Here is a 20,000-nt window from a genome sequence, read left to right on the forward strand (position 1 = left end):
TGTGGTATCCCTGAAAAAAAAATTGAAATGCATAAACACATACATGAGCATGTGCATTCACACACAGAGCCATGCAAACATCCACCCCCCCCCCCCCCCCACACCCCACACCCCCACACACACACCTTCCTCCCCGGCCCCCAACCCCCACCCCTCCACACACACACACACAGAAAGCAGCAAATAAATAGACACTTACTCTGAGGATCTTCATGACGCAGTCAAATTCGGACTGATTGCTGCCCATTGGATAGTCTCCCATGAACCTCATGATGGCTGGAATCATACCATGATTGCATGTGTTAGTAAAATGTTGTGTTGTTATTGTTTATTACTCACTTGTGTAAACAAAGTGAGTCTGTTTTAACCCAGTGTTCGGTTGTCTGTGCGTGTGTGTGTGTGTGTGTGTGTGTGTGGTAAACTTTAACATTGACATTTCCTCTGCAAATACTTTGTCAGTTGACACCAAATTTGGCATAAAAATAGGAAAAATTCAGTTCTTTCCAGTCATCTTGTTTAAAACAATATTGCATCTCTGGGATGGGCACAAAAAAAATTAAAAAAGAAGCCAAATTGAATTTACTGTTATATTTATAATCTTTTTTATTCTCTAAACTTGGCACTTTGATCTGATATTCTGACAAAACAAGAAGAGCAGTCATTTTTATCATTTTTTTGTTCAAACAGGAACTTCTCTTGCTAAGCATGGAAGTTAAATTTCTGATGCATGTCTTTGCTGCAGATAATAAAAAAGGGAAATTAATCTGTAATTAATGCTAGGGGGGTTAATTTGCTTTAAACTGATCTTTCTCATCTCAAACATTACATTTTGAAATTATACTCAATACATAAAAAGCTTGTGTGTGTTTTACTCTCAGTGTACAGGGCTTTCACTATGATCATTCGCCCAAGTGGTCTTTTTTGGAAAATACTAAAATCAATACAACAAGTGGACTTTATAGATCTATTGGCTGAGCCCTGAAGGTCATGGGCAAAAATCAATTGCGTACACATATTTATTCATATTCAAAGTGCGTGCTCAGATTCTTCGTGAACGCAAAGGACGCCATTTTTTTTCAAGTTGCTGACCTGCCTGTTCGATCCTATATTCAATCGACAATACATGATAACATGTGATGGAAAGTTGGAGAAGGACACCGTTAAATATTTATTCAGAGAAAGATTTGTGAACGCCTCATCACTTACTGGATTATGCCCCAAACTGCCATAACAATATCAACAAAATCAGTCGGAATTCACAGTTAAAAATAATAAACCATGAGAGTTAATACCCTTGACCTTTCTCAAAATGAAGTCCTTTTCACTTTATACGATGTTTAGAAGTACTTGTACTTGGCTCTACATGTTATTAGTTTAACAAAATACTCAAATTTTCATATCAACTTTAAAACTATAAAACTACAATGAACATAAAAGAGGAATAGGCTGTGTCGTACATTCCCGGTGGGTGTAACTAAACTTGTACATCTATCTAGATCCAGAGAAAATGGCTAAATGTTGCACTGTGATTGGGGCGACAGCCACGTCTCCTTTACCATGGACTTAAAAAGAATTTTTAATTGCCCTTAAAGATTTTTTTGAATGCCCAAGATACACCATATAGCATTCTCACTGTGAATACCACAATCGATTTATCGCCCTTTAAAAAAGCATGTTTAAATATTAAATTTTTGAACGTCAGTTAAGGAGCCACGATAGTGTAATGGGTAAGACAGTTTCTTCTCACCCGAACATGCGGGGTTCGAATCTGTCGTCATGACTTTTTTTCTTTTTTTTTTAACAACAAATACAGAACACATTTTAACGATTAGATTTTGGGTTTTTTAAGTGTATCACAAGTGAGTCTTGAAGGCCTTGTCTCTTGTTTTTTTAAGCTGATTGCCCTCAAATACAATTATGCTCTTGATTTGTGTGACTACTGATTCAAAATCAGATTATTTCTACCCTGTCAACAAGGGAGATCAAATTTTACATATGTGTGTGTGTGCGTTTGCATGTGTGTGTGTGTGTGTGTGTGTGTAGCAAAAGATACAATGTGAAGTACTTGAATGGATATATGAAGTCAAAAAGAAAAAGATAAAAAAAAATCTTCTTCAAAACAAACCAAGCCTTCACTTACCAATGAAACATTCCAATGCCAGTTTGTTGAGCTCTGAGGAAGACAGCTTCAGCAAAGATGCTTGGATAGGTGACTACATAAAAAAAAAATTAATAAAAAAAATTTTTTAAGAGAGAGAGAGAGAGAGAGAAAGAGAGAAAAAAATAGAAAGAAAACAATATAATGCATTAATGTGTTAGGACATAAATGTTTCTTTTAGCTTTCATTCAAAACATGATTCTAAGTGTGTTTCACACTCAAAACCAGTAAAACATGACAAAGATATTAATATAAATGCCACCACCAGTATGATTTATATTCTACCTCCTTGCTTCTTATTGCAAAAAAAAAGAAAAGAAAAAAAAATGTGCTGTCTACGTATCATCCACTTAAGAGGTGACTTCTCTCCCAGTTTATCTCAGAATACCAACACTGCTGTTGAAGGCACAACCATATAATAGAATTTTTTTTATTGTCATGAAACCTTAAGGTTTATAAGACACAAGTGCAATGGTAAATGAATGAATAAATGAATGAATGAAAAACACACAATTAATCAATCAATTAATGCAATAAATTGCAGCAGCATTCATAAACAAGTTTTCCTAATCTTGTTTGTATATATTCATCATCTGTTAGCATCACCTGACTGGGAATATTTCCTGTGTTATTCCAGTTTTGAATACCTTTTAAAAATTGTTGCCTTAAGGTTTTAAATTGTGTACAAGTACAACATCACTAAGGTGTGCAGAAATTAGGCGGCTTTTGATTTGTTATGTATCATTGCTGCTTTTCAATGAACATCTGGCTGTTACTGCTAATCACACAAAAAGCTGTCAAAAAGGTATAATTAAAGTCTTGTCTTAATTCATCCAAAATCAAAAAAAAAATATGTAGTAATTCTATTCATTTTGTAAAAATAAATCTACCAAACAGTCAATGCTTGTGTTCTTTTTTTCTTTTTCTTTTTTCTTCTCATTAAGTTAAACATTACAACATATGTAAAAAAAAAAAAAAATTCAAAAAAATTCTAAGAAATCAATAGCTGAAATGTGTATCATGACTTACCCGGGTCCACTTGATCATTTCAGCATGTTCTTTCCATGACCAGTCTCCTGAGCTGCCTATGAAACAGCGCATATACCATGTAGGTCACCACACTTCATATCTTTGTGTACATACAGCACACACACACACACACACACACACACACACACATATATATATATATATCTACAATCAACCTGTCTTTGTATATGATTTCCAATTCATGTTTGTATGTTTTATGAACTACACCCCTTCCCCAGCCCCCACTGCCCAATATTCCTTAGAACCCTGGTACACTTGATATAAAGACATTCTATTCTATTCTATTCTATTTATTTCACATTTCATTTCCTTTTCCTTATTCAAGAATGGATGGGTTTACATTAGCGAATCCTGCACTGTACTCATTTGTTGGCTGACTAGTTTCTTTTAATGTTCATGAGGATGTGTGTTTAAATATTCAGACTGTGATTTCACTCAAAATGATTATATAGTCATTAGCAATTTTCAAACGTTTTTTTTTTTTCTGTTTTGTGAGCAAGGAATACACATATTTGTGGAAGCATTATCTCTGAGATAGAGAAGAATAAGTCACACACTTAAAATCATACGTATATTTTATCTTTTGAAATATCAACAAATATATTTTACCATTAGAAATACAGTATCAACTTTAACCAATTATTCATTTTTGTGTGTGCTATTTCTTAAAAATAAAATGAAGCATTCCTAATTTCTTCTGGACAACTGTTTATAGTAGTTGTAAAGTTTGCTTTCCACCTTGAATGTCAATCAGCACTATCTTGTGAAACGTCATATTCATTTCTTGAAAAATACATCAGTGACAGATTTACTTTGATATGCATTTAACTATCATACAATACTGTTCAGTACAGATACAATGCATACACAGTGGAGTAAAATATAGATAGATAAATAAATAAATAAAAAGAAACACTTGTGATTAACTGTTCCATTATCATTAACTGATAAAATTTGCAGGAGAAACAAAATCAGTGCTACAAAATAAGATTAGATTCTCTACGATAGAAAACTTTACTCTCTGGGCAAAAAGTTAACCTAAAATAAAGTGTTAATGTTGTTAAGTTCTTGCTACAAATCACAGAAACAGGTGTGATCATCCATCAGCCTGTAATCAAAAGTTGTTTTTATCAAATGTGATGGCCTTGTCACTGTAGGAATAAGTGCTGATCATTCTGAACAGGTTCTTTAAAAAATAAATAAATAAATAAAAAATTTAAAAAATAATAAAAATATGGGGAAGGCCTCATATGATCAGATAGAAAAACATGAACAATCATTTTGAAGTACTTTAAAAACACTTTTAAAATCATTCATCAATAGACTTTTTTTTTTTAAATCGCCATTGATACACTGTGGCCCTTTTATAAAGAATACGGAAAACCTCATTATCATTCATCAATGGGTACATATGAAAATGCCATTAATATATGGTGCTGCACTAGTCAATCTGGGGTAAACAGATGATCATACAAACAGCATGATTATCAATTCATTAACAGGTGTTTAACAGACACCATCAGAATACCTTGGTGCCTTTATTGGCAAGGAAAAAGCAGTAACTATCCATAAATTGGTACCAGACAGACACTGTTAAAAACAGCACTCTTCCACATCAACACAGGGGAAAATGTAACTGAAACTGTTGCATAAAATGAAGATCATAATGATTAACCTCCATCCCAACAAACAGCATGGTTTTTGATGTTATAAATGAGTTAGTATCATAGAATTATCAAGTACTGATCAGTTGTTAATCATTTTTCTTATATATTATACTTAATGAATCAACTTCACTATACACTCAAAGGGTAAAGTTATCATCTTTTCATACAACTATACTTGCTGGTACAGTTAGTAAATACAGCCATTTGTGAAATGAACTCCTTACACAACCTTTTTTTTACATATGTGGGGGTGGGGGTGGGTATGGAGAAGGGAGGTGTGGAAGAAGGTGGGGGTGTGTGTGTGAAGGAATTGATGTGAGGAAGGAAGGTGGTGGTGTGAAATGTAACCTCCAGCTGTATCTGTTAAAAACAAATTACCATCAACCCTACGCTTCCTCCCCACTTCGATAACCTCCCCATAATGCTTCACCCTTCTGAACTGATTAGATAAACAAGAAAAGTCATGTTTTAGTTTCTTCTCCACACCCTGCTGCAAATTTTGGACCAAACACATCTTGTAAGTTGAGCAAGAAGTTAGCAACAGATTTCTATGTTAAAATATTGCTGTACATAGTAAACATGTTTTCTTGGGTAAGCTGCAAAGTCTGAGCTGATCACATTTTTGGCAGTCAAATGCTGAAAAGATTTTATTTATTTCTTTGGCAAATAATCAAACTGACTGACACATGTGCTCTTTGTTTTCCATTATAATTTTTAAATTAATTAAGGAAAAAAAAAGAAAATTGGCAACATCATTTTATAGAACCACAGAATTTTCTGAAAATACTTTATAATAAGATTTGGAAACTACAGTAAATCTTTTCTTCTGTGATAATCTTTTTTTTTTCCAACCAAGTTACAAGTTGTTGTTTTCTTTGCTTCTTTCAAACATTCTTTGCAACACTTCCTCACCTTTGTGTTAATGCCATTTCACCCAACAAAACAGTCTATGTTGTTTTCATTAAAACAATTCTTGAACGACATCTTGAATAAAATTAACATCCATTCTGCGCAGTAACAGTTTAACAAAACCTAACCACTGTTCCAACAGAACACAACAGTCTTAAATAAAACACCTGTGTTACATGATGAATGTGGAATGTGAAAAAAAATGTTCTGTGAAAATTCTACACACATGTCTTTAGGATTCATTTCCATATCTCTTCTATGCATTTTAATTCAGCTCAGACTTCAAGATAATGTTGTTAGACTGAAAGGATTCACTGCACATATCAAACGTTTCATTATTCACATATGTTACACCCTCAGTGTTAGTATCAGCTCACACTGATGGCAGATCAAACAGGTAGTCAAGAATGATCATTAGTTTTTGAGAGACACTCAAGAAGTCCCAAACCAGCCCCCTCCTCTTTCTATTCCCCCCCCCACCCCCCCCCCACTCCCTTACTAAGGAAGTCAAGAAAAGTACATGAAAAAGCAAGCACCATCACCTCTATGCTTCGAGTCGGCATCTTTCTGCAAGTTATGCAGTTTGATGTTCTCAATCATTTTGACTGTCCCCCTTATAGAGCCATCTTCAGTTCTCAGCATTTCATACCTGGACCATCAGGCAAACATGGGTTAGGCACATGAGGCAGTGAGCAACCTTGCTCACAACACGCGCTGTGCTCTGAGGTGACAGCGGTACAAGGTCACTGGCCAAGACAATGGTGATACACAGATACACTGGACAAGGGGGGAGAGTCAGTCGGCCTTGTCACCCGCATGCCATGTGACAAAAATGTGTCTGTCCTGAACACCTTCATTTATATAAGTCTGACACCTGGCCATTCCATGGCTTTTATTCATGAAAACGTGATTGAAGCAGCTCTAAACCGATGGAAAAAAAAGTAGAATGAACAGCAAATGTTCACTGCAAGATTCATGAATGTTCATACACTTGACCATTGCAGGTTTTCACCATTTGAACTAAAAATGAGAATTCTCAATAAAAATGACAGTGTCTTTTTTGTCTTTTTTTTTTTTTTCTTTTTTTTTTTATTCCTTTTTTTTTCAGTGACAGTGTGTAAGGTGGTTCATAACTATCAAACAGGACAGATTTTCACATTAATGCATGGCATCAGGAGTCATGCTGAAAACTAACTCACCCCCTACTATCATACACAGTAGAGCATATAACACATCACATTAATCACCTTGAACTGAGCCCTCGGGCCACAAACAAGGGTGTGTGGCCATAACGCATAAACAGGCAAGGCTTTTCGCTATGCTGATGTATCAGAACTGTTTAGAGTGACAGCGGGGTACACAGAGGTTGTCAAGCAGGTTACGTGTAGCATTATAAGGCTATCATTGTTTTGTTGGGGGGCAGCTATCTGTCATGGGCATTTCATCAGTTACCTGGTGCTACCTCTCTGCGCAGAAACTTCTGCCTGGAATAGTCCACAACATGTTAGGTATCAGTTGCCATGGACATAATCATCATCAACACAATATCATGGTGTATAACATTGTACACAGCATAATAATTCACTCAGGCAATATCCAGTGGAGTGATACTTATTCTGTGTGAGATCACTGGCCTGAAATATGTGGGGAGGGGGGTAAGGGGAGGGGGGAGGGGGCAGTCAAGTGACAGTTCATTGGTGTGATACCTAAAAGACACCATGGTTCCTGTGGAAGACATCTGATAAGACAGTGATTGTGTGTAAGGCAATGACATTGATGACAAACATTATAATGATGGTGTTACTGATGTTAATGATGATGGCAGCATGTGTGTCATTTACATCAACAAAAACCAACACCAGAGGGCAACACTGTTCAAATGACCAGAGTTCCCCCCCTATCCATTTGTTCATCTGAACATATGTGTACACATGCACATGCGTGCATGCACACATACACACAAACACAGGCATGCACCCACACGCTCACACATGAGGCAAGCATATGCACAAACCAGACAATCGTATGCACACATATACAAAGACACACACACACTCATCTCCATCTTTCTCATTATCAGTAACAATATATCATATCCTCGTTTCGCTCACTTTCTCCTTGGACGCTGCTTCATCAGGCCTCATCAAAAAACAATGTCATCATAAACACCATAAGCCCAGCACTTGTCCTCTTACCCAGATTTAAAATATACCATTTCTACTCATCATTTCCACGAGAATAATCCCTTTGTATGTTTTAAAACTGTACAGCCCACTCTACAGAACTCTGCATCTTTAGAGGCACACACAAACGTGAAAGCAACAGCAGAAAATCCTAGCAGCTGTTGGGGCAGTGATTGCAGTAGCAGTGATAAAAGCAGCAGTATGCTTCCTGACAGACTGTTATCAGTGTTGGTATACAGGTGCTTTTTGCCTGCAAAAGATATATCTATATTTATGACACTGTTCTCTCTCCCCCTCCCCCATTTACTTCCTCTATCAAAGATGTCTTCTTTGTAAACATTTTAAATCACACAACAACAGCAGACACACTTTGACTTTTCCTGACTGCGTTTCTATAAAATGAAAAAAAAAAAATTTAAACATAGAGTTTGCCACATTTCATTTATGTTGGTGTTAATATTTCCTGTAATTATTTCATGTTTGAAAAAAAAAAAAAAGAATCCAGTGAAAAACTTGTACACTGTTTTGTACCATATCATATAATTACTCTATCATATGTTTTCACACCATCATGAAGTTAGCTGTACCTCTGCACTAGGTGAAATGTGAACTGAAGCACACAGGTAGGTGTGTGTGTGTGTGTGTGTGTGACATAATCTTTTAAGCCACAATAGAAACAGTAACTGCAAGAGCAGTGAAAAAAGCATCAGAAGATAAAACTATAGTAAATCTAAATGTTAGTATATACTCCCTCTCTTTCAAACACACACACGAACACACACACACACACATGCATATGCATGCATGCATGCATACTCACACATACACACACACACACACACACACACACACCACATACTCACATACAATGTTCAAAAGTATACATATACACATACAAATTTGCATACAAATATATACATATTCATGAATTGTACTTATACGGGCAATCAAAAACAAGAACAAGCTCACTCAAGCATATGTGAATAATGCACAAATTGATGCATTTTTGAACAAAACATAGTAACACAACCTCACAAGAGCACACTTTCTCCCACACATGCACACACGCTAACACACAATAAATATCATGTTAAACTAAATTTCCATCTTGTAACAATTCTCTCTCTCTCTCTCTCTCTCTCTCTCTCTCTTGGTCTTAAAGACAGACATACACACACCACACACCACACACACACACACACACACACACACACACACACACACGGCACCACAGATACCTCGTTTGCAACATAACACCGAATCCACTTGCTAGTTGTTATGAATTTCTACATGATTTGAAATTCTAAAAGGCATCTCTTTGTACCAAAGGGAAAAGAATAAACAAACAAACAAAGATCTAATGGCATATATACGGTCTTTAAGGAATTTAACAGTAAGTTCTGAACACACACAAAATGAAAAGTCTACACAATCTGCATGTATATCCACACTCTGTCAGTAAATTCTAGGGAAAATATCTGACAACACTGTTGAGGAGACGAAAACTATTCGGTGTCAAGCTATGTTGGAGGAACCACTGAGTCTGCATAGAGAGATCGATCAACTCTGGAAGGTCAACTGAGAGACAAAAGAGAGAGACAGACCTGAAGACTGGCAGGGCAATTAGGTCACACACACACACACACACACACACACACACGCACACACACACTCACATACACACAGAGAACAATCAAGTCACGCACACACACACACACACACACACACACACACACACGCATGCACATGCATACACACACACACACATACACACACACACACACACACACACACACAGAACAATCAAGTCACACACACACACACACACACACACACACACGCATGCACATGCATACACACACACACACACACACACACACACACACACACAGAACAATCAAGTCACACACACACACATACACAAAAACACACACAGACACTAAAGTTTACAGAGACAGACAGATGAAAGGAAGAGAGGAGGTGGGGATCATGGGGAAGAGGGAAGGAGGGAGGGAAGCGGGAAGGGTAAAAAAAAAAAAAAAAAAAAAAAAAAAAGACAGAAGAGAGAAGGGAGAAGAACAGAACAGACAGACAAAGTAAAAAAAAACAACAACAAACAAAACACACAGAGGCTGGAACAGAAGAGATTTGGGAGGAGGGGGGGGGGGAGTGGGAGAGGGGGGGGGGAGTGTTGGGGTAGGGGGTGCAAGGTTTTGGGGGGGGGGGGGCAGAATGAAGGAGTGGCATTGTTGTGACTGGGAAGACAGTGCCAGAGAACAAAAACCCCCGGACAGGATGTACTGAGTTCATAATAAATCATAATAGATAACTACAACAACAACAACAATGATGTTAGCTTATGATAACAACAGTAATAATAACAGTAACATTCATCATCATAACAATAATAATAATAATAATAATAATAATAATAAATAATGATAACAGATGCAGAAGGAAGACAAAAATTCAAAGGATATAGTAACAATCAGATTTTTTTTTCGTAAAAAAAATTACAGCAAAATACAAATGCTCACAGACGATTGCGTGTGTGCATGTGTAAGAGAGAGAGAGAGAGAGAGAGAGAGAGAGAGAGAGAGAGAGAGAGTGTGTGTGTGTGTGTGTGTGTGTGTGTGTTGTGTGTGTGTGTGTGTGTGTGTGGTGTGTGTGTGTTGTGTGTGTGCGTGTGCGTGTGTGCATGTACACACGTGCATGCATAAAGGTTGTGTGTGTGCTTACACATGTGTGTACATGTAAATATTTGTGCGCATGCGTGGGTGCATGTGCGTGTGTTTGTGTGTTCGCGTTAGTGTATATGAGCATGTATTTGTGAAGGCTTATACAAATAACATACACAATGACACTCAGAAATGCAAAATGAAAAACACTATTATATACATATAAATATATATATATATATATATATATATATATATATATATATATAACCGGCAATAAAAAAAAAAAAAGACAACCAAACCTAAAATGAAATACATTCCTATCACAAAGTCAGTACATGCCTCTGCTACAATGTCACAAAATGTGTTACTGCTCTACTAAATCTCCGCACATCCTCAAGAAGAAAACACACGACACGGGGCAACAGCGGACGCATTATGACAACACCACCTTGCATAACGAAGCTTTGGTTTTACTCAACAGCTTGAAAAAATGCATGTTGCATGGGAAGCCAGAAAACTCAAAACAAGCAATGTGACCGGGTGTCAACAACAACAAAAAAAACAAAACAACCAAAACCAATTTACCTCCATTCTTCACTGAAACAGCCAAGCCAGCACACAGCACATTAAGGCACACAATTCAAAGAAGTGGCTAGAAAAAGAAAGAAAGAAAGAAAGAAAGAATGCACAGAAAGAAAGAATGGACAGAAAGAAAGAAAGAATGGAAAGAAAGAATGGAGAGAAAGAAAGAATGAATGGACAGAAAGAAAGAAAGAAAGAATGGATAGAAAGATAGAAAGAAAGAAAGAATGGACAGAATGAATGGACAGAAAGAAAGAAATAAAGAATGGATAGAAAGATAGAAAGAAAGAAAGAATGGACAGAATGAATGGACAGAAAGAAAGAAAGAATGGATAGAAAGAAAGAAAGAAAGAAAGAATGCACAGAAAGAAAGAATGGACAGAAAGAAAGAAAGAAAGAATGCACAGAAGAAAGAAAGAAAGAATGAATGAAAGAAAGACAGAAAGAAAGAAAGAATGGACAGAAAGAAAGAATGGACAGAAAGAAAGAAAGAAGGAAAGAAAGAATGAAAGAAAGAATGGACAGAAAGAATGATAGAAACATATTTCATCCATATACTCCATTACAAGACAGGGAGAAAGAGACAGACAGGACAGACAGGGAATGATGACATCTTGAGACACAGAGAGAGAGACAGACAGACAGACAGAGTAAAAAGTGTATGTGCACAGGCTTACCCAACAAACAACATTTAGAGACATATCGTTATCAGTGGCTTTATACGCTGTACTCAAATAGGCAAAATGTACTCTATATAAACACACACACACACACACACAGAAACACACACACACACACACACACACACGATTATTAGCCAGACTATTTTTTTCTGTACATGTTGAAACTGATTAGGGTTGGGAGAGGAATTCATTATATCCTCTTTTTTTTTTCATGAAAATAATGATGATTTTTTTTTGTTTTGTTTTGTTTTGTTTGTTTTTTTGTTGTTGTTTTTTTGTTTTGTTTTTGTTCTGGTTTTTGGTGTGTTTTGTTTTGTTTTTTTTTGTTGTTTTTTTTGCTCTTTGTTGTTGTTTCGCTCTTTTTCTTCTGACAAGATTCTTTTCAAGCAAATCCAGAAAATTTGCATGGAGATTTAACGCCCCCATTACATTTGAAAGCAGCATGTTCACCTGCTGCCTTGGTTACTGTCCATATATTGCTCAACCAGGCTTACTCTCTCTGGATGATTCAATCACCTTGAAGTTTGCAGAGCACCACAAACTTCTCGGGCATATGTCACAATCCATTTCATCTGTGTACTGTACCATTCAGGTGCTACCTTACCACAGGTATCGAAAGGACACAAACACAACAGTTCTGGATTATCCCATTTATAGGGACGACTCGAAACACCAACACTTCCAAGTTTATCACAGGTATCGCAGGCACACAAACACAAACAGTACTGGATAATCACAGGAATTTGTCAGGACGGCACAAACACAACAGCACCAGTTTATCACAGGTATTATATGAACGGCAACAAAATAACTGCATCAAAGCACTGAGGCTTCTCACATGAAGATTAATCAAGGGGGGCGGGGGGGGGGGGGGGAAGAACAGAAAAAAACAGCACTCACTTGTCCAGCGACTCTCGGAAGTTGAGGAGGGCAAACTCCATCATGGAGTACTTGCCGTCGTTGACAATGGTACCCTGACTTGTCTCACTGCGGTCGTCTGGCCCTGGGGGACCCTCCTACACCAACACACCAACCGGCAAAACAATGTTAACGTATCGTAGAGGAAACCAACCCCTTTTCAGTTAAATAACTGTTCCCCTGGCCATTGATTTTCAAAATGAAGATTTCTAAATAGTAATAATAAAAAATAATGAAAACAGTAACAACAACAACAACAACAATAATAATAATATATTCCTTTTCAGTCTAACATCATCATCTTAGATGAATGGACAATAAATAAATAAACATAACATACTGTAGAGAAAGTATGGACAATTGTAAAACTGGATTATCAACAGACTACATTAGCTAGAGAAAATATGGACAATTAAGACACTGGATGATCAAGATACTGCTGTCAACTAGAGAAAATGTGGACAATTATAAAAATGGATGATCAAGATATGGCTGTCAACTAGAAAAAAAATATGGATCATTATAAAACTGGATGATAAAGATACTGTGTCTGCCGGAGAAAATACGGACAATTACAAAACTGGCTGATCAAAGAGATCATGTCAGCTAGAGAAAATATGGCTCATGTAACTGGATCAATAAGAGATCGTGCCATCCAGAGAAAAAAAACAGGGATCATTATAAAACTGAATTATCATGAGATTGTGTCATCTAGAAAGTTTGGACTATCATGAGACTGGATGACCAATGCAACGCATCAGCTCATTCTTCTTCTAAGGATAATGACAGTGATAAGAACTGATCTTATATTGCACAGTAAAACACTGTGCCAAGTGGCTGTGACATTGACACAACTCTGTGGACTTTATAAACAGAAGCACACTGAAAAGGAAGGAAGTAATATGATGTCGTGCATGTGTAGTGTCTCTTCACTTAGAACATGATCACAAAAGGGAGAAAGTAATCTAAACCATTAATTGCAATATACAGAAAAGCATACAATGCACACACATACACACATGTCTTGCAGGACTAATATCACTTCAAGTGGAAAGACGTTAAACTGAAGAATGTCTTGCAGGTATGCATGTACACACACACACACACACACACACACACACACACACACACACACACACACACACACACACACACACACACACACACACACACAAACATACTCACCCTACTTGACTGACGCCCTGTTTGAGGTGGCTGGTAAAGTTTAGGCTGAAAAAAAAAAGAAACAGGATGAAGAAAAAAATCAATCACTTTAAAGATGTTGTCACAACACTCAAGTAAGTACTTCTGTGGGGGGAAGCACCAAAAAGATGTCCATTTTGCTGCAAATATAAACCAATCAATGTGCACCTGTTCCAATAATACCTACCCAATAACTGCGTTTTAAATATACCCCGAGTACCTGCAACATCAAATTCCGGTCAACTTTCTACAACCATGACACTCCCTAAAATCATTAGCCTTTATTGACTTTTCCAGGCATCACAGTTCCTGTAGTACCTACCCATAAAAAAACTTTACCAGGCATCACAAATCTGTAATACCTAGCCAAAATCTATTTCAACAATCACCAAAATTCCTGTTTAATGTCCCGTCACACATATCAGTGACTGAAGACATTTCTTCTTCTTTCTTTCTTTCTTTCCATTACAGGACCAACATCAACTTGCTGATGATTCTGTCGTGGTTGATGCATGCAGGGTATTTTCTGTCTCCATAACCCACTGAACACGGACATGGATTACAGGATCTTTAACATGCGTATTTGATTTTCTACATGCGTATACACATGAAGGGGGTTCATGCACTTGCAGGTCTGCACATATGTTGACCTGGGAGATTGGAAAAATCTCCACCCTTTACCCCCAGGCGCTCTTACCGAGATTCAAACAAAAGAACCTCAGATTGAAAGTCCAACGCTTTAACCAAGCGGCTACTGTGCTCGTTAGAGTATTAATGTATACATTTGAGTGTTATCGATTAGAAGAGGAGGGGGAGGGGGTGAGTGGTGAGGTGGGGGAAACTAGGTAAATGGTGGGTGAACTTTAAAACAAATATCTAAATGCAGTTACAGAAAATTACATAACTGACTTCGTAAAAGAGAAGTCATTAATCAATCAAGCAAAACACCTGTTAATGAATGCAAACATTTTTTTTTTTTTAAAACATCAACATTCTCAGTCATCTTGTAATAATAACACACTTTTGTGCAGGTAAGGCTTCATCAATTCACAGTCAAAAATTATACGCTTGAAAAAAAAAATCCCTGCAACAGGAAGCCTTGATCAACGTTTTCCATGCCACATGATTATTTTGATCACACTTTTCTCCGTTACCTTCATGTTTGACGTCTCCACCTCGTGTCGGGCCAACGGCCGCACATACTCCTCGGGGAACAGTCCCACAATGCCGTTCAGTGACCCATACAGCCACCCTGCACACAGCCCGCCAGTCACCTTCACTCCGCTTCGGTCTTCAGGCGTGCACAGGTAAATCGGTGACAGATCACTGAACACCCAACCCCACCCCCACTCCTGCCTCTTACCCCCTGGACCCCAACCCCCCCTCCTACTCCGCCCTCCCCCCCTCCTACCCTCCCCGCCCCCCTACTCCCCCCCCCTCTCCCGTCTGAAAACATCTGACTGTGAGGAAAGGAATGAGGGAGTCCACAAGTGCTGCTTAATTAACTCTGTCAACAGTAGACTGGTTTGTTATGACAGCTGATGAACAGTAGCACAACAGACTTTGCAAGGGATAATTTCCTTTCTATCAGAACGCATAAACATGCAAACATGCATACACACTTACACCTGGGGGGGGGGGATGGAAAGCTCTTCACATTATTTTGCAGCACAAGTAGTTTCCAATCAGATTAGATGCATTACGTTGTTTTGCACTGCACTGCTCTGCACTGCACTGCATCGTATCACATTGTGTTGTACTGTATTGCAATCATATTGCTTTGTATCACGTTATCACACTGTATTGCATTGTAACACACAGTGGCTGAACTGTGTTGCATTATAATCACTGTATTTTATGACTTTATCAAATCACACTGCATGGCATTGTGCTGTACTGTACTGTACTATACTATTGTGTACAGTTTTTCAAGGCCCAACACTCGGCTTATATCACAGATTGACATTAGTTTACATTTGGGCCAACAGCAAAGGGAGAGCTGTATTATCAATGGTTTCTCCAGTCAATGGGAAACAATTTACAGCTTAGTCCTTTGTGAAGGACTATGACTCTCAAACTAGGAGGCAAAATTGCACTGGCTCTTAGTGCTGCAGCCTTGTGGGCCAGTTGGCCTTTGGGAACCATCCCAACGCCGACTGTCCTAAAACCCTCTTGGCCGAGAGAGTGGGGATGTAACTTGGGCAAGACACTCTCCACTATAATCAAATTCTAGCCCAAATAGTCCGAACAGCAGTTGCCTCCTCTGCTGTTCTGATGGTCATAGTCAGACACGACTGACTATCATATAGTTTTGCAATGTGCTGTAATGTACTGCACTGAATTGCAATGTACAGCATCGTAACTCACCTCTTTCCAAGTTCATTTCAGGGTCCATCAGCTTGACGATGTCACCCCTCCGGAAGCTGAGCAGAGTGGACTCGCGGGTCAGGTAATCCTTCACGGCCACCACGAACTTGTTGCCCTGCACAAGCACCTGACTCCTCACCACACGTTTCAAGTTTCAAGTTTCTTCTTCTTCTTCTTCTGCGTTCGTGGGCTGCAACTCCCACGTTCACTCGTATGCACACGAGTGGGCTTTTACGTGTATGACCGTTTTTACCCCGCCATGTAGGCAGCCATACTCTGTTTTCGGGGGTGTGCATGCTGGGTATGTTCTTGTTTCCATAACCCACCGAACGCCGACATGGATTACGGGATCTTTAACGTGCGTATTTGATCTTCTGCCTGCATATACACATGGAGGGGGTTCTGCACATATGTTGACCTGGGAGATCGTAAAAATCTCCACCCTTCACCCACCAGGCGCCGTCACCGTGATTCGAACCCGGGACCCTCAGACTGACAGTCCAACGTTTTAACCACTTGGCTATTGCGCCCGTCGGTTTCAAGTTTTAATTATCCTTTCACTCCCATTGGAGCATGGAGGATTACTGCAAAATAATCGTTTCGTGCCCAGAACAAACATTTCCAAATACACAACAATGTCACATAAAAGTTGAGAAATCACAAATGTCTTTTAACTCCAAAAGTATAGCTAGGCAAAATTTGCAAATCTAATCATCTTGCTTACAGCTAAAATGACTTTTTTGCCTCCTTTGAGCATATTACAAAAATCAAAAACCGATTTTGGAGACAAACATTTTTTTTAGGAACATATCGACTTCGTAACTGATCATAATCGGGACATTCCATTATAAAATGAAACTCATCACCAATCACAGACATGTTACAAACCTTACAAAGCCGTAACTCTTGTGGTATGCCTTTGTGTCTCCCTGTTTCTATTTCCAGCTTATGATTACTACTCTGCACCCCACACATGAAGATAATTACATAACACTTTTTTTTCTCTGTGTGTGTGTGTGTGTGTGTGTGTGTGTGTGTGTGTGCAATATTATTATTATTAGTAGTAGTATTTTTAGTATTTATATATTGTTTTTATTTATTTATTTTATTTTATGTTATTTATTTATTTTTTGTTATTTTATTTTATTTCATTTTATTTTATTTTTGTTGTTGCTTTTTTCTCGAGGCCTGACTAAGCGCGTTGGGTTACGCTGCTGGTCAGGCATCTTGCTTGGCAGATGTGGTGTAGTGTATATGGATTTGACCGAACGCAGTGACGCCTCCTTGAGCTCCTGATACTGATACTGATACTGGAAGTATTTCTTCCTCCTCCCCACTACATACCTCACACACCCAACTCACTGCATACAATTTTCTTGACTACAAGAAAAATAATAACAGAAATATGGTATCCAAAAATACGGTATTAAAAAAAAGGTATTCTTCTTCTTCTTCTTTTTTTTTTGTAATGAAAACTGGCAGAAACTAATAGAAACGTTTTCTTCTCCTTCTTCTTTGTTCATGGGCTGCAACTCCCACGGTCACTCATATGTACATGAGTAGGCTTTTACGTGTATGACCATTTTTAACCCACCATGCAGGCAGCCATACCCTGTTTTCGGGGGCATGCATGCTGGATATGTACTTGTTTCCATAACCCACCAAACGTTGACATGGATTACGGGATCTTTAACATGCGTATTTGATCCTCTGCTTGTGTATACACACGAAGGGGGTTCAGGCACTAGCAGGTCTGCACACATGCTGACCCGGGAGATCGCAAAAATCTCCACCTTTACCCACCAGGCCCCGTTACCGAGATTCAAACCCAGGACCCTCAGAATGAAAGTCCAACACTTTAACCACTCCGCCACTGCACCCATCAGAACGTTTTCAATTTCAAGGAGACATCAAAGCCTGCTGACTGGTCTACATGCACACAACACCACATCTGCCTGAGAGAGAGAGAGAAAAAAAAAAAAGCAGATGACCCCACGTGCTGGATCAGGCCTTAAGAGCACATTCATATACTAGTAATAGGAGGAAATAATGAAATGAAAAGGAAGATGACAAGAAGGAAAAAAAAAAAAAAAAGGAACAACACAAGTAATGACACCAAACAAACTTCACAACCTTCATCGTCTGCGAACGAATCATGAAGACAAATGCAAGAAGCCGCCACAACACAAGGGTAAAGTGGTGAACTGCTTGATCTTTCACTCCTGCAAAAAGCCTTTGCACCCCCCTCACCTCCCCCCCACCCACCCACCCCAACACCCCCAAACAACCATCCCTCTCTCCCTCTCTCCCTCTCCTCGAGGCGATGACGCAACCTGTCATGACCCAACTTCAAAATTCCTGAACGCATACACATGTCCTCCTGTCAAGTGTATTCACACTCTGCTTCTCTCTAACATGATAAATGGAGGGCAGGAAGAGAAGAGTAAGAAAAAAGAAAGGAAAGAAAGGAAAGAAGAAAGAAAGAAAGAAGGACTGAGAAAAAAAAAAGACGGAAGAAATGAAAGAAAGAAGAAAGAAGGGAAGAAAAAGAAAGAAAAACAGGCGGAAAGGGAAAGAAAGAAGGGGGAAAAGAAAGCAAGACAGAAAACAAGAAGAGAAAGAAAGAAAAAAAAGAGTGAAAATTAAAAAAAATAAATAATAAGAACAAAATACAAAAAAAAAAAAAAAAAAAAAGAAGAAGAAAGAAATGATCGGCATGAACTGTCGTCAAGCAGTGGACAAATGACAACAACAACAACAACAACAAAAAAAAAAAAAAAAAAAAAAGAGCAACCGTCACTCTCACCTTCTCACTCTCCTGGCAGAATCTGTCAATCATATCCTTCAGCTGATGGGCCTGCAACGCAATGACATGCAAGGTCAAGGTCATTCATCTCTGCTTCCATCCGTCACCCTTCCTGTCAGTACCATTTCATTTACATTCTGCACCCCCCACCCCTCCCACCCCCCAAACCCCACTCCCCCAACACCCAACCCAGGTAAAGCGGAATATTCATCGTTGTGATTAAGCATATACACAATGGGCCATATTGTCATCTGATATATATATATATATATATATATATATATATATATATATATATATATATATATATGTTTAATACAGAGAAAAATGAGAGACAGAGAGAGACAGAGACAGAGACAGAGACAGAGAGAGAGAGAAAGCAGAGAAAGGGTGAGAGAGAGAAACACAGAGAGAAAGACAGAGAGAAAGACAGAGAGAGAGAGAGAAAGCAGAGAAAGGGTGAGAGAAAGACAGAGGGAGAAAGACAGAGAGAGAAAGACAGAAAGACAGAGAGAGAAAGACAGAGAGAGAGTGAGAGAGAGAAAGACACAGAGAGAGAAAGCAGAGAAAGGGTGAGAGAGAGAAAGACAAAGAGAGAAAGACAGAGAGAGAGAGTAGAGAAAGGGTGAGAGAGAGAAAGGGTGAGAGAGAGAGAGCAGAGAAAGGGTGAGAGAGAAAGACACCGAAAGAGAAAGACACAGAGAGAGAGCAGAGAAAGGGAGAGAGAGAGAAAGACACAGAGACAGAAAGACACACAGAGAGAAAGACAGAGAGAGAGAGCAGAGAAAGGGAG

At 38.5% G+C, this 20,000-nt stretch overlaps 1 protein-coding gene across 4 annotated transcripts in view; it reads right to left on the reverse strand.

Annotated features, from left to right (window-relative positions):
• Window positions 1-20,000, reverse strand: part of LOC143292884 (unconventional myosin-XV-like) — a 237,777-nt gene that overhangs the window by 16,212 nt on the left and 201,565 nt on the right. For 2 of the 4 annotated variants that reach the window (XM_076603546.1, XM_076603545.1), the window contains exons 41-50: window positions 19,208-19,258; window positions 16,402-16,516; window positions 15,189-15,286; window positions 14,017-14,061; window positions 12,814-12,929; window positions 11,234-11,245; window positions 6,327-6,433; window positions 3,188-3,243; window positions 2,141-2,213; window positions 200-276 (exon numbers count right to left, since the gene is read on the reverse strand). In XM_076603546.1, the coding sequence (XP_076459661.1) occupies window positions 200-276; window positions 2,141-2,213; window positions 3,188-3,243; window positions 6,327-6,433; window positions 11,234-11,245; window positions 12,814-12,929; window positions 14,017-14,061; window positions 15,189-15,286; window positions 16,402-16,516; window positions 19,208-19,258 (750 nt within the window). Of the gene's footprint in view, window positions 1-199; window positions 277-2,140; window positions 2,214-3,187; window positions 3,244-6,326; window positions 6,434-7,236; window positions 7,269-11,233; window positions 11,246-12,813; window positions 12,930-14,016; window positions 14,062-15,188; window positions 15,287-16,401; window positions 16,517-19,207; window positions 19,259-20,000 lie in introns of all 4 variants that reach the window. The other 2 variants (XM_076603547.1, XM_076603548.1) reach the window with 2 other exon arrangements.

This window comes from Babylonia areolata, chromosome 18 (genome assembly GCF_041734735.1).
Source record: "Babylonia areolata isolate BAREFJ2019XMU chromosome 18, ASM4173473v1, whole genome shotgun sequence".
NCBI lineage: Eukaryota > Metazoa > Mollusca > Gastropoda > Neogastropoda > Buccinidae > Babylonia > Babylonia areolata.